The sequence below is a fragment of the Mirounga leonina genome, unplaced genomic scaffold (assembly GCF_011800145.1).
Source record: "Mirounga leonina isolate KUSES-001 unplaced genomic scaffold, KU_Mleo_1.0 Mir_166, whole genome shotgun sequence".
NCBI lineage: Eukaryota > Metazoa > Chordata > Mammalia > Carnivora > Phocidae > Mirounga > Mirounga leonina.
In genome coordinates this window covers 1,255,731-1,279,613 of record NW_023270418.1, presented here as the reverse complement: position 1 = coordinate 1,279,613, position 23,883 = coordinate 1,255,731, and the positions used below count along the sequence as shown (strand labels likewise).

The window sequence follows — 23,883 nt, the reverse complement described above, 5'->3', positions numbered from 1 at the left end:
AAGGAAGGAAGGAAGGAAGGAAGGAAGGAAGGAAGGAAGGAAGGAAGGAAGGAAGGAAGGAAGGAAGCAGGGGGAGGACGGACAAAATTCCCATCAGCAACCCATGCCATCAGACTTCACGAAAACCAGAGTGCTTGATCAGGCAAGCCTGGTTGCACAGGTCTGTCCCCCACACCAACTACAGCATCTCAGGCTCCCTGAGCTCTTCCTTGGCTGTACAGGCTTGATGCAGAGGAGACACATGGAGAAAGAGAAAAACTGGTGAAAGATCATAGGCTGTAATCTGTCACTCTGAAATTTAAGTGTGATGTGGAATGTTCTCTAGCTGCTTTTGCTTTTCAAACGTGAATTTTGCTGAGCCTTGGCGTCTGACATGAATCCACGCTACTCCACGGGACACACATCTGATACATGCCGGGCCCTTGGAGTGCTGGCCTGGCTCCTTTGATGTGTGCACATAAGAACACGGTCTGGAATGCGTGTGGAGACCTGAGCAGTCACTGAATGCCACGCCCTTCTCATAGCGGGCTCTTTAGCTGGGCTATCCGTGTCCTCATCTGCAAGGGGGCTACAGAGCTTGGTGAGAAGGAAGCACAAAATCAATCCCAAATGTGGGGCCCTGAGCCATGGCAAGATGGATCACTTCAAAATGGCTTCAATACACTGCCCCATCACTGTGCCCAGCCAGCAGAACCAGAAGGAAATAGTTAAATCGCTCAGATCCTCTGAAATTAATATTCAGAGTTAATGGTGAGATGGGTACGATTCCATCACGTGGGCTGCAGACCAATGCCACAGCTGTAATGTGGCTATTAAAATGCTGTGGTCATGGATATTTAGTCTAATAAATGGATTTTAAACATGGATTCAATTTTTAACCCAACTCTGGAAGTGGTAAGATATGCGAAGAATAATACAACCACGGCTAAATATGTGGTTTACCACTTACTTCCCTGATTAGAAGTTGCTGGAAGAGAGGGCACAGAATTGGGGAACAGGGAAGACAGACAGAGGAGGGGGTAACTCTGAATGCACTGAAGTAGGAATCCTAACTCATATCTAACTTTTCTCCTTTAAGAATGTGACAGTGTAACATTGATAAATCAGTATCTGTGGCCTTAACTACATGACACTGTGGATTTTATGTTTTCACATAACATAATACCCTTTTAATCATCATCGGCTAGGTTATACTTAAATAAAATTTAGGTTTGCTCGTTTGTTTCTTTTTGGTAAAAGAAGCATGCTGTATTCTTTCTGATTAATGGAGGATGCTAAGAATGCATTTTCAATCGGTGCTTCCATACAGGAAAGAAAAAAAGACAGTATTTTATAGCTCCCGATCTTGTTTGAAAGTGACTTTATCTGAAGAGTAAACAAGGAGGTTCAAGGTTAAGTGTCAGAGCACCCAGACCCCCTACATGAGTGAAATGGAATATTTATTAAAATAGGATCTGCCAATAAGTAAGAGACTTATTTACAATTCTGGGGACAAGGGAGTAGATTGTGTGAGAGAGGACTGAGAAGAAAGAGAAGAAGGAAAATAATAAAATAATAAAAAAGAAAATAAGTTTGTTTAGCTCATCCATCAATGCAACAGTAAAGCAACTTTGAGTCAAGCTGGGTTTGTGCCCTTCCAGCAGGTGGTCATACGGGAGGCCTCATCACCAGCAGACACAGACTATCTGGGGGCTCCGTACTCACCAGTGAGTTCTTCCAGAGCAGGCTGTCCACTCTTGGTGTAGTGGCTGGGCTCCATGCTCACACCCGCGGAGCTGGATTCAGCAGTAACATTCCCTTCGGTGTCTGTCTGGGACCTTCACACACAAACCAAAGCAGACACACTTGTCACGAACAGTAGCTACCACATCTGGACCACTGTGGTCTGACCACAGCACCCACCACCCACAAGAAGCTTTAGAACAGAGCAGACCAGCAGACTGACTCTAAATAATTCATCAGCACATGTGGAGCAATGTCCTAGAAAGAGAGAGAACCACCGAACTGTAAAAGATGAAATATTCATTGCCCAAATGGAGGGTCTGCAATCCCTCACTGGGGAATGCTTCTCTGAATCCCCATCAGGGAGCTAGGTCTAGCCAGAAAAATGCTGGAGAGTACCGCGTGGTTTTGATCATTTAACCTCTGCCAAAGAGCAACTTCTAAATACTCAGCAATGCCAGCAAGTCAAGCATAAAGAGGACTCCATTAACAGCCCCACGGCCCTCCCCAAATCTTCCTGACATGGCTCTCTCTGAAAAGGTGACTATAAAACCAGTCAGGAGTGGGTGCCAAGCAGGTGTGTTTGCCCTCCACATCTCTGATTCAGAGCTCAGATCTTCTGAGATGAAAGGTCTCATTGATCATTATTTCAACACTTGGCTGAAATCTGTACTTCCCCAAACCTTCTCTGTGCCCTCATTTGTCAAGCAAATCAAGGCAACTGCTTCGTGCAATGTGTTCTAGCCACAACTACTGCTGACTTAGGCATGGCATGCGAATGCGTAATTGCACTCAGATGCATAACCCTGGGTGTAGCATTATTAATTCATTAGCATCCTGAGCTCATTCAACCAGATTTCACTCTCTGTGAAGAAAGTGGTTGCCAAGAATGTGAACTGTCTTAAATGTGGGGGACGTACTGAGAAACCTCGTCATCTATTCTGCCCCGCCTTTGCCCTCCAAATGAAGCCATCAGTTCCAAATGCCTGCAATCTCCAACCGTCAAGCATATTTGGATTCCCACTGCTCCTCTTGACCCCCTGGCCAGAGTCCAAGCTCTCATCATCTCTGCCCTATAAGCACTGTGTAAACAGGTACACTGCCTTTAGCCTGGAGGTTACAAATGGCAGCCAAGTATTAGAACCAGCCCATGGATTCTTACTGGTCTGTGTAGTATTTTAACACTTTTTGAATTCATTTCAACATTTTAAAACTGGGAGATTTTGCAAGAAATATCTGGATTTCTGCCTTGTCCCTTTCTCTTCTTTTTCTTTCAGTAAAAACAAGAAAGTCAATCAGGACCTTGCCACCTGCTGGTGCCAAGGGATGGTTGCTCCCTCCAGAGAGGCCTAGTCCCTCTGCCCCAGTCCCATTACCTCGAGCCGCTGATTTAGGTTACCTTTTAGGTCTGAATCAGGCACCTGAATCTGCGCTCTCTATTCGAGACCGCTTGTAGGTCTGGTCTCCTCCCCACACCATCCTCCACTGATTTTTGTAATGTGATCACATCACTCTGATGAAAGGCCTCTGATAGTTTCCATTGCCCACAGAGAAAGTTAAGTCCTTACTGTGGAAGACAATGCCCGAAGTGGGGATTCTTCATTCATCTCCAGCCCTGTCTCCTGCCAGTCCTGCCCTGTGTTCCACCCGTGTCTTCTCTCCATTCCGAGATCACATCATGCCCTTAGCAGTTTTGTCTTTGTAGTTACGGTGATCTGTGCCCGGAGGCTCTTTTCCTCTTTCTTCCTCACTTTGCTCCCCATTTGCCTTTAACATGCAGTTCACACGTCATCTTGGCCAGGAAGCCTCCCTGGGCGGTGCTAGCGGATGGCTCTACCTATGTGTTTTGACAGCGCTCTTACTCGCCTGACGCCGATGTATTACAATGGGATCTAATTAATACATCTTCCCTCAACCAGAGAGCTCTCTGAAAGCAAAGACTGGCTTTTTTGATACGTACATACAAGAACCCGAGCTGATCAAGTTCACGTGTAGAGCAGACACTTAGGCAGGGTGCGGTGAACAGACAAATGAGAAATTTTTAAGTCTAGAAAGATGCCGGGTACGGGAAGGAGCATTAGACTCGGAGTCTGAACCCTCTGAGCTGTAGGAGTGCAGCTGGCTGGAGGTAGCCATGCACATCTGAGAAGTCACTTCATACCTCGGACCCTCAGGGCCCCCCATCTGTGCAGCAGGGCTTACAACAGCGACCTCCCCTGATAGGATATAGAAGCATCCAGTAGAGCTTCAAGTGGTAGATATACAGTGTTACTTCTGAATTGATAAACAATTCATTCAGAGTGATTTTAAAAGATGATTTATCTTTCTTTTATGCCTTGGTAACATCACTAACATGGACAGATTCTGGGGCTGGGGGGAGCACTGCAAATTATCTGCAGTGAGCCATGAACTTGATCGAATTTTAGAGCACAAGGGGAGTTTAACCCATTTTTAAAAATCCCCTCATTTCACCCAGTCTCCTCACTCTACAGATGAGGACAATGCAGTTCAGAGAGACGCAGTGGTTCAGAGAGTCAAGACTGTTTCATGCTTAAGAACTCGGTCCCTCTAGTTAGACAGACTTGGGTTTAAACACCAGCTCTTCTAGCTATTAGCTCTGGACTTGGTGCAAGTTAGTTAATTACTCTAAGCCTCAGTTTGCTCACCTACAGAATGGGGATTTCAAAAGTAGCTAGCTCATGGAGTCTTGGGGATGATTATATGGGCTAAGGCACAAAAAGCCCTTAGCTGGGTCTCTGCACATACTTGGTGCATATTCTCCATGGCTGTCCTTGCAGGCAGGGCCCAAGACCACACAGGGAGTCACAAGCTAATAAAAGACAGAGCCCAGGCGTCTCGATGCCCATCCTGGTTCACCTGACAAGGAAAGGCACATCAGAGGGGCCAGAAGGACATCGTACGGGGTGAACGTGAAAATGAAAATGCAGTTTGACAGATAGCGTGACATTTTCTCGTTCCTCCTATTTGTCAGACATTTGCTCTTTCATTAGGAGTTTTCCTCTCATAGAAAAGCTTGAAATTTTAAAAGAGGTTAAATGTTTTACAATCTTTCCAGTGACTCCAGAAAAAAAGAAAGAGGGAGTGAAATTGATGGTGACCAAAGACCATCCTATATTTTCATTTCGAAAATGCAAATCAAGAATCTTTGAGCAGGAGCTTGAATATGCGTGACCTCAAGACTATTAATGTTATTGGAATGATAAAAATTTCATGGGGAGCAATTCAGTTGCCTCCATGGTTCAGTGAACAACTGAATTCAAAGCCCTGCAAGGAGACTCTGCATGGAGTGCTGAGTCATTCATTCTCTAAGCCCTGGCACTCTTCTCCAACGGTTAGCTGAGCTGATGACTTGATGGAATAAAGAGATGACCTCCTCCCAATTAAAAAGCCCGGGCTTGACCCCTGCTGACGGGGAGGGTGAGCAGAAGAGAAGGAAAGAGGGACGAGGAGAGGCCTGGCATTCCCTCACTGGCTGGCCCTGCCTGGTTTTGCTCTGAATCACTCAGGCCAGTCTTTCCAGCCGCTGTGGGCAGGGATGGTAACAAAGCCTCCCAGAGTACCACTTGGGCAGGGAGAGAGGGGATATCCAATTCTCTGGGGAACCATATAAACACAGGAAGCTGAAGGTGTGGGTATGAGTCTATGCACATGAACAGGGTTGTAAATACACGTGGGCATACGCACACTAGCATTTTGTAAAGGAATAAGAACTTGTCTCCATACTTGTGACTATCCATGTATGTCCATGCCTATGGGTGCATGAGTGTGTGTATCGTGTATATGTGTCTATACTTAGGGCAGAAGCTGTACAATAAGTGCCTGGAACATGGCATTCGATCTTTGGGCCCCTTTTGCTATGCAGGGGGTATTATTAACATTCGGCTGTGCAGACTGGCCAAAGGTACTACACATCTTAAGTATACGATCAAGCTGAGCACTATGAGCAAAGCTTTGGGCCTCCCTTAAAAGCAGCGCTAGGGGTGCTTCCATCTGCTGGAGAGGACTCGTCAGCACGTGTCAAGTGCCACCAAGAGCCAGCAACCTCCGTGCCGCAAAGGTGTGCGGAGCAGGCTGAGACACACGAGGACTTTGCGGGCCACCTGGCTCCACGTTCTCTCCCGTGGTCCCATGGATGTGCCGTTAAGAGACGAAGAGGGACCGGGGGACGGGACGGAGTCAGACAAGCAAACCTCCAGGCTTGTCTCAATATAATCTGGTTCTTTTTGTTCTTCTAGAACCGGTCCCTTCCTCCCGTTCCCGCTCTCCTCTCAAGAGTCTAGTACACAGCAAGGACTGAAAAAATACTTAATACATGTGACGTAGTAAGAAACCATGAGTGTCTGGAAGTTCAGGATAAACCCCTCTGTGAAAAGAAGCCTCAGGTATTCAGCAAGGTGATTTCCGTGGTTTTCATTTTTTGAAGTATGTTCAGGATCCGTTAGGACTGACGCTGGAGCCTATCGTGTCCAGCGACACCGAACCACCCACCAGGTCTCCTCGTGCTGCAGCTGCTTCAGTAAATGCCCCCCTGGGGCCCCACATGCCTGGCAAACTCCTCCTCATCCTGGGGGCAGCTCGAATTTTGCTTCCTCTCTTCAGCTTTCTCTCCCCGTCCCCGCCCAAGCCATGCCGGGCTAACTGGTCCCTCCAGCACACGTGCACAGCTCCATCAGCAGCTGGTCAAAGGGTACCTCAGCTGCTAGCCTTCCTGCTCCCGGAAGGCAGGCCCGATTCCTGCCCTCAAAGACCTAGAATCTACCAGAGAGGCTCCCTGGCCCATGGCCCAGCACGGGCGGGCAGGCGGCCACACCTACCTGTACAGGAAAGGTGCGACGGTGGCCGTGTTGGGGTGGTTGTATTGCTGCTGGGGCTGAGGTAGCTGGACACTGACGGTATTGCTTCCTGTGGTCTGGGTGGTCCCGACGGACCCGCTGACAGTCTGGCTGCTGATGCTGTGGTTCAGGGTGGTCCCTCCGGGGCCTTTGCCTTCTGAGGACGCCAGGCTGGAGGAGGAACTGGAGTGTCTGCCGTCCAGCTGGGGCTTCTGCTGGGGGAGCCCCGAGCTCGGCTTCCCACCCCGGCTCCGCTCCACCTCCTTGGAAGGCGCAGGGGCACTTGGGGACTTCCCGGGCATGCTCTTCATTCCTGGTTTTGGTATTCCACTGTGGGAAGGGGCTGTAGCCTCCTTCTTGGCACTGTTGAGCTTTCCCCCTTTGGGGATGAAGCTGGCGATCTTGGAGGACTTTTTTGGCATCTCGGTCACCACCGCCCCACTGGGGTCTTCCTTCGGCCCCTCTTTGAGGTCCGGCCTTTCCGTCACAGAGGCTCTCTTGGCGAGGTCCTTGCTTTTCTCCTTTTCCTTCTCCCGCTGTTGTTTCTCCTTTTCTTTCTCATTGGCTTTCGGGGAACTCTTCTTGTTGGTCAGCGCCCGGCTAAAAGTTCTCTGGGCGATGCCCTTGAGCGCAATCTTGGGGCTGTTGGAAGCGGGACCCGCCGTGGACAGCGAGCGACCGGTGGCCTCCATCTCTTCGCTCTCTTCAAAGCTGGGCAGAATCTCGAGCCGCTCGCAGCTCGTGTCCCGCGACCCCGGGCCCTCGCCTGCCTTGGAAGCCCCTTTGCTGTTGAAAAGCTTGAGTTTTTCCAGCATGGACTTCTGATTGTTGGGGGCTGGCTTCATGGCTTCAGCTGGGGGCCTGGGGGCCTCGGGCACGGGCTGCTTGACCGAGAGCATAGACGACGTGGCGCTGTGCTTCACGCTGACCGACTTACTGCGCCAGGGCTTGGAGGCTGCGCCGGGCTGTGGGATAGCTGAGGAGGTGCTGCTGTTAGCGGGGCTGGAACTGCAGCCGCTCTCCAGAGGAGCAGGTGCATTTTCGCTCATTCCGGGGTGGGCGGAGGCTGGGCTCGCCAATGGCTCTGCAGAGATGGGGAGGAGAAGGAAAGCCGAATTATGCCTATGGACCTGCAATGCCGGTGAGGGAGGGTGGGCCATGGTTCCACGGCCCATCACTCTCCACCCAAATGCCAGATGGCGCCACCACCCGCCTGGTGCATTACCTGTGCTTCCAATTTCAGATCCTACCTGCCAACCGCTCTCCATCACACACCGTTCACATTCGCCGGCACATTCCGGGATATGCCGTGCAAATGCACACTGATCTTAACACCAACATGCGCAAAGCACAATTAAGCATACATTTACGGAAACACAAACTAGCAAAAACCTCCATCACCACTATGGTGTGTAGGAAAGATGTAGGAAATGCCTACTGTTTTAAATTATTCAACCCACAACCCAAGTTCCCAGTTATGCGAAATAACTGGGAATTAGCCGACTTTAAGAAAATGTAGGAGAGACATTAAAACAGGACGAAAAAAAAAAAATAGAAAAAGAAAGAAAGAGAAACCAAGCATGATCTTTACAGAAGAATAATTACCCGAGAAAGTCGCTAGGTCCTATCAAAGCATATACATTTTTCTGTGCTGACACTCTGAAAGAGATACAAACATGATGCAGGCAAGACTTAAAAAAGATTTTTTAGCTTCAGAGTATCACCCGCACATGGCTGCACCGTAGGCATGAAAACACACAGGTTATCACAAAGTCAAGGCTTCCCCCTTGGCGCTCGCTCGGGGAGCATTTCCCCAGCCAGACTCTCTTCTCAGAATAAGCCTCAAGATATTTCCAAACTGAGAATCGGAGTGATTCTGAGAAGGGCGGGTTCCACACTGGACTTGTGCTCGCCACCAAGGGGGCCCATACCCCAGGAATGAGGACCGTGACGCCCTCCTCCGGGAGCTCTCAGAACCACGCCACTCTGTTGCCCGCATTACGGTAGCTGTCAGAAAGTGGCCAGGAGGGCACGTCACGGCTGAGCCCGGTGCCACGCCACCCATACCCCACGCCCGCCCACTGCACGGGACAGACGGGACGCGGCACTTCAGCCCCCAAAGGGCACATCCGCGTCTGCAAAGTCACCCTGACATGACTTACCTGGCAGCAGCTACTTTCTCCCGCAATGGTTCCCCAGGAAAAATTCTCCAACCAGAGAGGCTGCCCTTCCAATTGTCACAAGTGTTTTCAGTTAAACTGCTCATGTTTCTAATTAGCTTTTGTCATCCGCAACTGCTCCAGTACCCAGAAGCCTGGCGGGATTAACGGCTGCTGCTTCTGCCTTTTTTTTTTTTTTTTTAATACCTATGTTCCGCTGCCTTCTAGCAACAGAGTAAACTGTGTATAGAGCGGCGTTTTATGATTTAAAAGTCAACGGCCACCGAAGCCGAGCGCAGGCAGCCCCTGTGTGGGGCAGGAGCACCGAGCCCCGAGAACTCCCAGCGGAGGAACTGCTTCCCTCCACTCACTCCCAGTTGCTCCGGGGAAGCCACAGCTCCAGGGTGATCCAAAGCAGACCTCCCAATGTTTTAAAACACATACATCTTCCTGACTTACTGGGGATTTGGGTTTGGAGCGGGGGGTGCTGCCCAATCCTCCCTAACAAAACTCACGGGGCGTTGTTGGATCTTTTCCTGGGGAGAGCTGGAGACTGGCCGGGAGACAGGCTCACGAACCCACCCACACAGCTGGCCTTTCAGAGGGTCTCCACAGGCCGGACGCTGCTTACAGAGGGCCTCCTGGTATCAGGAGGTGCAGTGCTAGGCACGCCGTGAAGAGGGGCTCAGTGCCCCTTTTTTATGAGTCGGGAAATGGAGGCTCAAGGGAGGGCTAATAACTGACCCGAAATCACATAGCTAGACGTGGACGTAGCTGGGACTTGAACCCAGGGCTCCTGACACAGTGCTCTCGGGACTGCATCATCACAGCTACCTCTTTTGATGAAGGGTATATTCAAACAAGAGCCACTTGAGAGTGCTTTTGAGGCATCAACTTTTCCGTTGCTTAGGTGTGTTCAAGGCATCCTTGGTGGGGCGCAAGCCAACCCAGCCATCGGAAGGAAGGCAGCCTATGTGTAGAGGTTGGCTCTCTGGAGGAAATACTTGTGACCTCCGATCCCGAGTTCCACTTCTCTTAGGACAACCGTCTTTCCCTTTACCTGGGCTCAGATCTGGGGCAAAAGTATTCACTCACTTGTTCATTCAATATCTCCACTCATGTCAATATTCACTCATTCAATGCATATGTAAGACATTTTTCTCTATACCTGGGCTACGCCGATGTGAAACAGGAAGGCCCCTGCCTTCATGGAGTTTACATTCCAGCAGAGAGGAACAAATGGTAATTAACGTAGTGAATGAATTTTATCATTTGTTAGAAAATAAGCGCTACAGGATGTAATGAACACTGGGTATTCTATAAGACCGATGAATCACTGACCTCTACCTCTGAAACTAATAACACATTATATGTTAATTAATTGAATTTAAATTTTTAAAAATGAGGAAGAAAAGAAAGTAAGTGCTAACGTAAGTGCTAAAGTCTTTGGGGGCAGGTTGTAACAATGGACATTGTTACAAGAACCACATGACATTCAGAGGTGCACCCCGCTTTCCTAAAGAAGTCTTGGGCACATTCCACTGAGCGTAAGTACACGGGTCAGGGTGACTTCTCTGCGCCCACACATTCCTTGGAACTTCTATAAAGCCTACTTGAAATGGTTTTGACAAATGCCCCTACCTAGCACGTCTGTGTATTTTTAACACTAACATACACAGCTAGAAATTAACCAACGACCATCTAGCTCAACGAGTTACACAGACACCTGGCTCGGATACGTAAAATATACAGAGCAAGCTGAGGCTGTGTTGTCTCCTTCAGACGCAAGGTGCCGGGCAGCGGGGAAAGGGCTCTCACGATGTAGGCATGACATATACTCACACTGTCGCTTCTCAGGCTGTGCCAGAATGGCTACCAGAAACTCCTACTTGTCTTTTAAACCCCTGCTCAAATGCCCTCTCTGTCACAGTGAGACTCTAAAGCTGAATGAATCACTTGGTTTACATCACATGGCATTTTCCCCTACTCTGTATTTCCCTAGGACATTGTTCATACCTCCTCATAAACAGATTTTAGAGGGCTACTTACTTACATTAGGCACTGGGAATCCAGGAGAATAAAATACAGCTCCTGCCCTCTAGGAACTCACTGTCCAAAGGGGCAACAGGCCTCCAAGAGAGCAGAGAACAATGTAAGGGACTGTAGAGGGATGCACAAAGTACCATGAGGCCTAAGGGTTGGGACCCATTAATTCTCCCATTTGGGAAACCTTCACAGAGCCAATGACCTTTGAATTGTCGTGCCATGTTTCTGGTATAGGCTGGCTGGCTATCCATTGCCCCCCGCCCCCCGCCTCATCTTTGTGCCCTATAGCTTTCCAGAGCATAGAAACACTCGTGGCTTTGGAATTGTAGGTTGGTAGTTTGGGCTTTTGCAATTCACATTTAAGGCAACAGAGACACAGACTTCTGATTAGTCATTAGAGTTTTATTAAAACTTTTTAGCCTAAACTCCGGCAAAAACAAAAAACAAAATCAGGGCTCAGAGCCTCAGATTTTCTACTTGGCATTTAGCCTGGGCTCCCCTGTTATGGAATCATGGGGACATTTCAAGGCTATTCGTCATAGCTATAAAAGGTAGAGATGATCTGAATGTGGTTTCCAGAACAGGAGTTTCCTGAGTAGGGCAACAGGGCATGAGAGCACCTGAGGATAAGACCATCTATACTTGTACTTATGTCATGGCTAGAAATCCCCTTAATAGTGAAGGGGGCTCCAGGTCATGAGTGGTCTTGACATGTCCTGTCATTCTGAAGGTAACACATAAGTGACCTTGGCCGAAGTGGCTGTTTGGGGCCTGTTCTTCTTTCTTTGGAAAGCAGTCATTTCTAATGCCAGGATTTTGTGATTCCTGGCATGAGACTGTCCTTACCTTGCCTCAGAGATAGTGAAATAAATACAAAAGAGACGTGGGTAGGTGAGCCAAGCCTTAAGCCTCGTTACCAGCCAACGGTGTGACCTTAGATATGCCATTTTTCCCCTCTGGGCCTCAGTCGCCCCATTTGTAAGAAACAGGATGAGCTATTTCTCTAGAATCTTTTCAGCTCCACTTCCATTCAAAGCTCAGTGAGTCTCCGAGAGGCCCAGTGCGGTTGGGGCCAGAGAACGCAGCCCTCACTAAGTTCTGTCCTTATTCTGGGCTGACATACAGGTGTTTCTTTACCTTCAAGCATTCTGCCTCCACGGTTCTCTTAAGATGTTTACTTGTAAATGTCAGAGAAAACTGGCTGGGTCAAGGAAGAGTCAGCCTTGAATGAGGAGCTTGTGAATTCAGAAATGCTGGTATTCTATGAAAACAGGCCTGGGGGAGGGAAAGTGGGAGAGTTCTTTAAAATTAAGAGCACTTCTCTCCCTAATAAGGAACAGCTCTAGTTTCTGTTCTCAAGTATACAAACCTTTGTTAGAGCAAAGGAATCTAAGAGGGAGAAAAGAGGAAAGCATAAGAGAATGTTCTGAACATCAGTATTTCTCCAGCAAGGGTATGTGGGCCCCTGAAGTAGGTAAGACTCTTTTCAGGGCATATGGGTGAATATTTTTAAAAAATTTTTTATTTAAATGCAATTTTATTAACATACACTGTATTATTCGGAGGTGGATGAGTGTTTTTATATTTTAAAAGTCATATATTTTATTGCAATATTAGAAGAGATAACTGGCACATATATAAATTAACTGTTTCATGGATATTTGATAGAGATTTAAAATTTGAGTCGACTTAACGAAAATATAAGACAAAAAAAGTTCAGATTTGGCTAAACTCACGCAAGTTTGTGAAAGACTTAAGTTGGGGAGATGCTTTTCCATTAAATCAAGAAGTACTTATTTTCTATATAAAATATGTAATAAATGTTTTATAAATACCTATTTATATTAAATCTGTTCTTTTGGAAAATGTGATCAATGAAATAGAAATCAAAGCAGAAGGCCCAAATAAGGACTAGGTTCAAAACGAATCTGAAATGGCTCCTTCTTAGAGTTTTATTTGCGTGGATTTGTTTAGCACGGCATTTTGCTGAGAACAGCCAGCACTGGCCACATGACCACGCCTTGTTTAGCCAAAGATAATTTTAAAAATAATGGCTTTAACAAGTTTTGACGACTAAGCAGAAAGAATGACACATTACATCACACCCAATAAACATCCAAATATCCACATGCAAAACTGAAAATTATCAAGGCATACTCTTATTATATGCAATTAACTCTAATATATCCTACCCTAAGCCATTTTTTAAATGCCTATCACAGAGCCCCTGAACAGATTTTATGCCCTAGAGGAGATTGCGCCCTGCAACCTAAATGTCTCTGTTCTAAAAGACCAGCTTCCAAGGTTCACCCACCACCAACTGACAAACCACCACAAGAAGGAAAAGTCTCATTTGAAACATGGAAGACAGGATGTCTTTGAAGAAGAGAAAAGGCTTTTTTTTTTTTTTTTTTTTTTTTTAAGGGTTTAAGGAGAACATTAATCCTCCTGTGGGGAGGGGGAAAGTTTGGTTTTTCTGGCAACCAGCCTTAACCTTCCCTGACAGGAACCAAAATACTTTCTAAATGAAAATACTGTCTAAGGCAGATAAATAAGCATTTCTTCCTCTCTCCCTCAGAGAGGGCCGATACGGGCCCCCAGTCCCTTCTGTCCCCAGCCTCCCAGTTAGGGAGACGTTGGTGGTCTGGTCCTCATGCCAGCAGGGGCACAGGGAATGTCTTCTAGACTGGTTGATCCCAGCTCCTGTCACCCCCACTGTGATTTTAAACCTGCCCTGGGGAGGTTTCCCGCCTAAATCCTCTCAGTACTCTTCAGGAAAAGACCTGATAATTGGGTCTGCGAAAATGTTTGCAATTTCCTATAATTTGTCAAGGTGTCCATCTTGAGCGTTTTTTTTTTTCCTTTTTTTTTTGAAAGTGCATGGACTCTAACCACACAGGCTAGAGATGGTTTGCAGAGTTGCTCAGGTCAATTTCTCTACAGCTCTGTTAGGCAGTTACCAGACCACAGAGGGGCACAGGAACCTCACTCAATCCACTAAGTGGTTCTGAAGGATTCCTTGAACCTGGCTGGGGAGCATTCTCAGCACTGCTGTGATCAAGGTTTAATATTAAGGGCATGGGCTTAAACATAGTTTTCTGTCCAATACTTCTTGCAGAGGATCATTGCAGATACAGAAAGAGAGAGAAGAGGGGCATGAGAACCACCAAGGAAAGTGGGTAGGAAAGGGCCAGGGCATAGAGTAAGAGGAAGCCGTTGTTGGGACCCATACTCTAAGAACCTTCTCGTGTCTACAATTCCATAGGCTCTGAGAACATCCAATTTAGAATAAGGATGATGATCTACATAAACAAATAGTTTTAGAAAGTTGCTCTATTAATGCAATCCCTATCAAATGCCCAATGATGATTTTTGCAGAAATAGAACAATCCGTCCAAAAATTCATATAGGATCTTAAAGGAGCCAAAACAATCTTAACAAAAGAACAAAGAGGTCTCACACTTCCTGATTTCAAAACTTACTACAAAGCCACAGTAATCAAATCAGTGTGGTAGTGGCATAAGGACAGACATATAGACCAATGGATTAGACTGGAGAGCCCAGAAATAAGCCTGTGTATATATGGTCAAATGATTTTCACTATTATTCAATAAAGTCAGGACAGCCTTTTCAACAAATGGTGCTGGGAAAACAATATCCACATGCAAAAAAAAAAAAAAAAAGTTGTATTCTTACCTTATACCATATAAAAAATTAACTCAAAATGGATCAAAGACCTAAATGTAAGAGCTAAAGTTATAAAACTCTTAGAAGAAAACTTGGTACAAAATCTCCATGACACTGGATTTGGCAATGATCTCTTGGATGTGACAGCAAAATCATCGGCAAAAAAAAAAGTCAGACAAAATGGATTTCATCAAAATGGTGCATCAAAGGACACTGTTAGGGTGCCTGGATGGCTCAGTCAGTTAAGCGTCTGACTCTTGATCTCAGCTCAGGTCTTGATCTCAGGGTCTTGAACTCAAGCCCCATGTTGGGCTCCACGTTGGGCGTGGAGCCTACTTAAAACAAAACTAATTATGAGGGTGCCTGGGTGGCTCAGTCAGTTAAGCGTCCAACTCTTGGTTTCAGTTCAGGTCGTGATCTCAGGGTCCTAGGATCAAGCCCTATGTCAGGCTCTGCACTCAGCATGGAGTTTGCTTGAGATTCTCTCCTTGTCCTCTGCCCTTCCCCCCACTCACACACTCTCTAAAATAAATAAATAAAATTTTTTAAAAAAGAAAAAAGGACACTATTAACAGTGAAAAGGAAATCTACAGAATGGGAGAAAATACTTGCACATCATCTGTCTGATAAGGAATTGATAGCCAGAATATATCAAGCACTTCTATAACTTGAAAACAACACCACAATAGTTTGATGGAAAAATGGGCAAATGGACATTTCTCCAAAGAAGATATGCAAATGGCCAATATGCACATGGAAAGATGTTTAGTATCACTAATCATTAGGGAATGCAAGTCAGAACTACAGTAAGATACCACTTCGTACCCATTAGGATGGCTATTATTAAAAACAACAACAACAAACAACAACAACAACAAAACCCAGAAAGAGTCCTTGTAGAAGGTATGGAGAAATTAGAACCCTTGTGCACTACTGTGAGGATGTAAGAAGGTACAGCCATTGTGGAAAACAAAATGGCAGTTCCTCAAAAAAATCAAACATAAAATATGATCCAGCAATTCCACTTCTAGGCATATACCCAAAAGAAATGAAAGCAGGGACTTGAACAGATATTGGTACACCTATGTTCATGGTGGCATTATTCACAATAGCCAAAAGGTAGAAGCGATCCAAGGGTCCATCAGTGGATAAACAATGGACAATAGAGACAGAAAGTAGAAGGATGACTGCCAGGAGCTGAGGGGAGGAGGGAATGAGCCCATAGTTTCAGCTAGGGAAGATGGAAAGTTCTGGAGATGGTGGTGATGGTTGCACAACAGTGTGAGTGTACTTAATGTCATGGCACCATACATTTTTAAAATAGTTAAAACGGCAAATACCATACTAGGTATATTTTACCACAGTGAAAAAAATCAGGTTGTATTTGGCCACAGTGACACAGAATTCTGACCATCGTTGCCTAAACTTTATTCTCAGTTCTTAGCATGGGACTGGCACACACGAAAGGCTCAAGAAATGTTTGCTAAATTAAAGAAAAAGCATCTCTGTTAGTTTGATGGTTAACAAATCACATGAGGGTCACCTGGGTGGCTCAGTCGGTTAAGTGTCTGCCTTCGGCCCAGGTCATGATCCCAGCATCCTGGGATCGAGCCCAGGATGAGGCTCCCTGCTCAGCAGGGAGCCTGCTTCTCCCTTTCTCTCTGCCTGCCTGTCTGCCTACTTGTGATCTCTCTCTCTCTCTAATAAATAAATAAAACCTTAAAAAAAATCACATGATTATATAGTTTAGAATATTACTTTATTAGTATTATTTTAGCTGGAAGAAACCATTTCTGCTTCAAAGGAATAGCAATACAGTTGGCAAGCAAAATTACACCACTTAAATTCTTCCTCCCAACTCTGGCCTCACCAACTCTCTGGTCTGGCTGTTTGCTCTGATCGGCATGCCACACCGCCCGCCGCCCCCCCAACCCTCACCCCCCACCATACCCAACCTTAGCCTCCAGTTTACCTTCCACACCTTCCATTCCAGGAAATCTCCTGAATCCCCAAACCAGAGGCCATCCCTTTTAATTTGAAGAGCCTTAAGACTGTTGAGGCTTCTCTGGGGTCCCTGGCACTCGTCAGCCGGCACTGAGCTTACTTAGGAGAATGGCTGATGCGCTAGTAGGTGCCCAGAGATGGTTGGTGGAAAAACCAACAAACAAATAAAAACTGTTACCCACGCTCAATCCCTCCACAGGGCTCAAAATTAAAATCAGGTGTGACTGGCTTTAGCATCTTGCCTAATTATGCTAGTTGTTCCCTTTAAAGCTAAGTGAACCGACTAGAAACTTCAGTGATGCTTTCGGTGTTTTTTTCTTCTACGTGTGGTGGAAATTTTGCTGTAACGGGTCACCGAGAAGGTCACGTCCACATACTCCAGTGTCCTGTAAGGGTGTGGCCAGGAAGAAATGTGCAGAATGCAGAAGTGCATCATCCTGCTAGCCTGCAGCCAGCTCTTTTCTGTGTGAGCCACGGAGTTCCCGGTCTTCCTCAGTGACTTTTTCACCCCAGAGGAAGGGGAAGAAGGGGCCCTCCACAGCTGGAGCAATTACAGCTGGTTTTTAATATATGCTCTTTAATATATGACAAAGCAATTCCTTTCCTTCAGTGGCTTATTTTGGATAAAACAGAATGACAGGAGGGGTAATGAGATCATTTGTTTCTCTCCTGGCCGTGAAAAAAATAAAGTACCCTCGTTTCTCTCCTGGTAGTGGACGAAAATAACAAAGTACCATTTTCCTACACAGTGTTCCCTATACCGTCTCCAGTTTTATAAGGTACATTTTCTAATCATGCTTAATGCCATCAAGAGCTGGTAAAGCTAAACAAACGTTAACTTACTGGAAATGTTAGTATACGGTTGCACTTATGTTCGACCTTGTAGTAACGTCTTAAAAAGAGAATTAGTAAAATCTCTCTCCCTCCCCCATGCACTTGCTACACCAAAAGGTGTCCTATAGGTATTTTGAAAATCCTCCCAACTCAGCTGGATGAGGAGACAAATCATTTGCTGACATTTGCAGGAAGATGCCTTTAAAAATAAAAAGTGTTCCATGGGGCGCCTGGGTGGCTCAGTCATTAAGTGTCTGCCTTCGGCTCAGGTCATGATCCAGGGTGCTGGGATCGAGCCCCGCATCAGGCTCCCTACTCAGCAGGAAGACTGCTTCTCTCTCTCCCACTCCCCCTGCTTGTGTTCCCTCTCTTGCTGTCCCTCACTCTGTCAAAAAAATAATAAAATCTTTAAAAAAAAAAGAAAATAAATAAAAAGTGTTCCTTTTCTTCATCTTTCATTTCTTGAAGGCGCATCACCCTCACAATACCCCCTTCCTCTCTCTTGAACTATTTGTTCGAAATCCCAAGCAATAGGTTTCAGGAGAAAGCTTTTGTTTTAATTGGTCAAACCATTTCTCTATCTTGTACCATATATGGCTATAAGAAAGCACAAAACTGGACATAGAAAACTTTCTCCCTTGTTTCATGAGTGTATGAAATTTCACAGAGAGATTATAAATAGTTTACAAGGGGCAAATCTTATTCTTGCAAGAGGTCACTGTCCACAGCCAACAGCTCTTTGGCAGAGCATAATGGTTATATGCTATTGTAAATATATTCCTCTAAGATAGAGTTAGTTAAGGAATTCTGCAGGCTTTCTCCCCTAAGTTACCAGCCCAATCTTCCTTTCTCTTGGGGCAAAAGATGGATACTCCAAAATAGGAGCCTCCAAACCAGTGTTAAACCAGAATGCTTTCCAATGAACAATGTAAACAGGCATTAATAAAGAGAAGGGGTTCCAAGGTCAGGTAAATTTGGAAAACAACACTAAACAGTGGTCAGTTTCCTTGCCTTGCAGGACTTCTAAGAAGCTTTATTAAGCTTATTTGCACTGGGAATATCCAAAATGATAATGGAAGAGTACGATTCCTAAATGTATTTTTGCCATAAACTGATTTTATGGGGTAGTTTAAGGTAAGAGCTTATCATGGTATGCATTTTGGTAAACACTGTCTTAATGGAGGTGGCAGAAAATGGGCACCTCACTTAAATCAGATAAGATAGCTGTCCAACAGGTAACAATCACTAAACAGAAAAGGTATACAAGGGAGAAGGGAGAAGTTATACCCCCTTTTCCCCTGTGAAGTTATAATCTTATAGATTGCAGAATGCTTTCATGATATGCATTCCGAGCATTAAATATCCTTAACGTGTGTCTTCTCCCTTTTATTTCTTTTTTTTTATTTTTTTATTTTTTATTTTTATTTTTTTTTAAAGATTTTATTTATTTATTTGAGACAGAGAGAATGAGAGAGAGAGAGCACATGAGAGGGGGGAGGGTCAGAGGGAGAAGCAGGCTCCCTGCCGAGCAGGGAGCCCGATGCGGGACTCGATCCAGGGACTCCAGGATCATGACCTGAGCCGAAAGCAGTCGCTTAACCAACTGAGCCACCCAGGCGCCCTCTTCTCCCTTTTATTTCAATAAGATTAGTCTAAGGCTCTGCACTAAAGCCAAAAAGACCACATGACAACAGGAAGCAGGAATAATGGCTGCACAGTGGCATGCCTAAAAAGATTTCTATCAACAATAGGCTCACCATGACACAGTCCTGGGACATGGCAGCCATGAAAATGGCTGTGATCTTGGCCTGTATTAAATACAAGAATGATATTCAGAACAAGGGCGGTGAGGATCTTGCCCTGTGGCGCCCAGCTCAGACCACAGCTAGAATGGTGAAATCGTCAGGATTTTGGACCTGGGAAGAGATCTGCTACTTTAAGTCACTCATTTCCCAGAAAGGGAACAAAGCTCTGGGCAGGTAATGACTTCTCCAAGGTCTCGCAGTCAATCAGTGAACAGCATAGCTGTGACTGAACTCAGGGCTCTGAAGCTGGTTAAACAAAGTAGCTTTGCCAGCCCTGCTCCCACACCTGGCCATTCGGAATCTCATCCCATTCGGGATGGACCCGAGCAGCTGGAGCCTTAACTAGCTCCTCGGGTGACTGCCATCCACATGAACTTGGAAAACAAGGGACTGAAGAATGTGAAATCTCCTACCACACACTGAGAAACTGCAGTTTTCCCAGGAATAAGGGGTAGAATCTGAGGAGGACCGTAAACCACCTTCAACAAGGAGAGGCTGAAAATGACTGAGACATTCAACTTGGACAAGAGAGGACTTGGAAGAAGGCAAAAGTGACAGAACTCTTATTACCAAGGTGGCTGGCTTTTCCCTTGGATTTTTCTGCCCACTGACCCTGCACAGCAGCAAAAAAAGGGTTAAATCTACACTTGCCAGGGCAGGCCCCCAACTCAGGTCTGCTCTGAAGGAGAGTATGTGGTCTGTGAAAGGCCAAGGACCCTTTACAGCACTGAGGGTGCAGGGCCCTGAAGGTCCACGGAGCAGCTTAGGGGCCAGCCGGAGGCGGTGGGGAGCGCATGCTGATAACAACTATGGAAAGGGGGAATTGAGCCAACCTGTTTTTATATGTTCTCTGCTCTACTTCTACCAGAGCAGCTCTCTTGACATGTAAGATTTTATTTAACAAAAGGTTTCCATGGGGGGAAAAAACCCTCCAACAATATTAATAATCATATATTAATAACCGCCAGCAATGGGCGCCTGGGTGGCTCAGTTGGTTAAGCGACTGCCTTCGGCTCAGGTCATGATCCTGGAGTCCCTGGATCGAGTCCCGCATCGGGCTCCCTGCTCGGCAGGGAGTCTGCTTCTCCCTCTGACCCTCCCCCCTCTCATGTGCTCTCTCTCATTCTCTCTCTCAAATAAATAAATAAAATCTTTTTTAAAAAAATAAATAAATAACAGCCAGCATTTACGGAGCTTACACTTTGCGCCAGATGCTGTGTCAGAAAGCATTCTAATATACCCTCTTTTTTATTTGCAGGATACATCCAATGAGGTAGGTAATAATGATTCCATTTCACCAATGAGGAAATGGAGGTGCCAGTCTTTGGTAGGTTACCCGAGATCAAACACATTACTGCCAAGCACCTTTATTTCGAAGTCCACATAGGTCAGCGGCACGCCTAGTGACCCTACCCCAAGAAGAGACAATAAACTGACTCTCAACATACACACTCCTTTCTTGGTACAAGATACGGTATTTTCATCAAGTCTTCTGCCAACTGCTTGCAGAGACTCTACAGCAAAGTTCTCTGACCTATCACTTCTTCTCTGAGAAAGCAATTTTTTTCCCCTCCAGAAAGTTCTTTTTAAAACTGGGAACGTCCAACAACGGAGCAATAATTTGAGTATGGTTTTTGTTCTTTGAAACTTAGGATGCTGGCAAAATGTAATCTTTCTGCTGTTATTTTTTCTGCCAATCAAAATCAGAAGCCAACCAAAGAACTAGCTTATTGTATTTCTCTGGGGGAATCAATGCAGAAACGGAGAGCTGAATTGGACTATTATTCACCATCTATGATTGTATTATGCCAAATGTGCAGGAACAGAAGGAAAAAAGCAGTCATTTATCCTGATTCTGCCAAGTATGCAGACACTTGGTATCAGATAGATCAAATAACTTCAGGGCTTCACGGATGTCAAGGATCCACACAGACTTCTGAGCCTTTTCGCCTGACGGTTGTCTTCTTAATGAAAAGACAGAATTTTTCTTCTGAAACAAATGAAACACGCGGAGGTAGAAAACGTCCCCAGAGGCTGCTCACTGGCTTTACTCACCCAAATCAGGAAGCGATTTCCTCTAGGTGTCTGTTCTGTTTTATACAACAGCCCTGGCTGTGACAAGCTGGGGGGTAGATTAAATTTTTGTAACTAGAGCGCTCATTCAGATGAATCCTAGTAACCCTTCTGTAAGGCTAAGACATCGTTTAAAAACAAGATAATCCTGATGAGGTGGATAAGAATGCCAAGGTAAAGGTCTTATTCTGCTCTGTGCTCGTGGTCCCACCTTTAGAATTCTGCAATCACAGAACTTGGCGGATGGGTTCCAGTCCAGCTTAACAGCTTGGTAACCCGGAGTTACTTACTTAGTCTAGCTGAGCTTCAGCTGGTACTCCTAAGTACAGATAAAGCCAACACCAATAACTGCCGTTTGCTGATGCCAACCATGCACCAGTCACCACACTAAGCACTTTAAAGCCATTTAATAAATCCACTTAATGATTTCGTTAGTTCACACACAAGCATCTTAGGAAGTGGATTTACCGCAGCTCAGAGATGTTATTATGGCTAGGAAATGGCAGAGCTAGAATTTAAACACTGAAGTCTGTGCTCTTAATCCACAGATGCCACTAAATGAAAATGGGGACCAAAGCTTGCTCTCTTCATCACGAGGTACAGAAGAAGGACAGAAGAGTATCCTGCAGACAGCTGAGCAGAAAGATGCAGCTTCCTCCCCCTGCTCATACTGGGCTTTCTCAAGTGAGGTAGAGCTGTGCCAAATATTGGTGGAATTGTTGTCTTCCACAGGTAGAGGGGGACCAGGGGACACCCCAAAAGCCCTATCCGACCTAGCTCCATAGAAGAAGAGAGAACTGCCCTTCCGAGGCCCTGTGTGTCCTAAAGCTCCCACCTTCAGGTCCCCAGGGTCCCACCCAGGCTGACTGCAGATTGTGGGCAAGCTCTCCCTTGTTTCTCTCTAAACTATGGCCGGGTGCAAGGCAGGCTTTGGCCCGCTGGCCTGGTCCACCTCACCAGGCTTGCTGGAGGCAGCCCAGTGAACACATAGCTCTCACTGTCTGGCGAGATGACTCACATACTCCTGGCAACATCTGCTCTGTTTCTGTAAGACTCAAAGGGCTCTTCACATGAATGACAGTGAAGAGAGACTCAAGGAGCTTCTTACCCGACTGCAGGGCTAGGAGATATAATGGGGAAACCAGGCCGCTCACGGACCGGCTTGGAGGTTTTAATGCACACTTACACATGCCAAAGCTTATGAAATGTTGTTCCAGGGGATCTCTGTCATCTTGAATAATGAATTCTGGAGGTACCGTAACCAGGGATATGATTGGGGCTCAAAGTTATTTGGCGATGTTTCTCCTTGGAATCCTAAAACCACCACAACATTTAGTGTTTGTGCCTCCATCCATCCTATCCCATCCCATCCCATCCCATTCAACAGTTTTGACACTTCTGTTCCAGGTACCTTCCTAGGTGCCAGAGATACAGCTGGCAAGGAATATAAGAAGTTCTTTATGCCTTCAAGAGTTCTAAGTCTTGTGGATGAGACCAACCATAGAGCTAAAGTAACAACAAAGTATGAAACCGTTGGGATAAGGGAATGTTTATGGAACAGTGGATAACAAAGGGGGTTACCTAACCCAGTGTGGGAGCAAGGGGGGATCAAGAAAGTCATTCAAGCCAGGTTTTACCACCCCTGCCCAGACCTTTTAGAACTTGATTATTTACAAAGTATTAAAAGGAAATAAAGTGTCTAGGCACCCAGACCTAGTGATTAAAATCAAGCTCAGAAGGACAAAATATATAGATTCTACACTTGATCAGGGTAATATCTGGTCAGCCAAATGCATTTGCAATACTAATCATAACCAGGGATTCCGGGGGCATATCCATTGCATCCAGTCATAATGAAAAATGGGCTATATAACTCAATCAGAATGTTATTCTTCCCTGCTCACCCAGCATGCACATACTCTTCATTCAGCGCACGTACTGAATCTGTTTCCACAATGAGGGATCCCTTACAAGTCATCTCCTGGTCTGGGCTGGAAAGAACAGGCATGCAGACTTGACTCTTTCATGCTTTTCCAAATTTTGCTGACAAGCCAAAAGCAAAGCTGATGTTTTCAAATAATATCAATCAGAGCACTGATCTAGTCACTTCCAGCTGTCAATCCAGACACAAGTTCAACGCAAAGGGCTGAACTTCCTCTATTAAGAGACACATATCACAGTAACGAAAAAGTAAATGAGTGACAGAGACCCAAATGCAATTTTATATTCCCAATTTGGGACCCAAAGGAGGAAATAAAGGCAGGAATAGACAATCAGCATTAGCCCCACACTGACTAGGACTGAGTGGGGCAGCCAGGTTCTTTTCCTGAATCTTCGCAAACACCCCCGAGGAGGGTGGTACCAAGCCTATTTTACAGAATCGTATACTCAGGCTCAGCGAGGCTGAATCACTGGCCTGATATCACACAGCTGGTGAATGCAAAGGTGAGATTCAAGCCGAGGTCTGTCCAACATGGAGGTTAAAGCTTGCTGCCTTAGCCTCATTCTCCTCTGTAAGAATTAATAGACCCAGGGGACCAAAGCTGTCAGGGGCGGTGGGGGGAGGATTGTGGAATGAGAAGGGGGTAGCAGAATACTTCTGGAAGCCACTGTTAGGGTAGTAAGAGCACCAGAGTTTCTGTTAGGATGGGAGAGATGCCTCTGGTAGGATAATTCCTTGAACAACTACTTGGGGAACCT

The 23,883-nt window shown here is 45.9% G+C and overlaps 1 protein-coding gene across 4 annotated transcripts in view; it reads right to left on the bottom strand.

Moving 5' to 3' along the window:
- NAV2 (neuron navigator 2) overlaps positions 1–23,883 on the bottom strand; it is a 392,023-nt gene that overhangs the window by 163,887 nt on the left and 204,253 nt on the right. For all 4 annotated transcript variants that reach the window (XM_035012444.1, XM_035012441.1, XM_035012442.1 and 1 more), the window contains 2 exons: positions 6,558–7,659; positions 1,705–1,817 (listed from right to left, as the gene is read on the bottom strand). In XM_035012444.1, the coding sequence (XP_034868335.1) occupies positions 1,705–1,817; positions 6,558–7,659 (1,215 nt within the window). The remainder of the gene's footprint in view (positions 1–1,704; positions 1,818–6,557; positions 7,660–23,883) is intronic.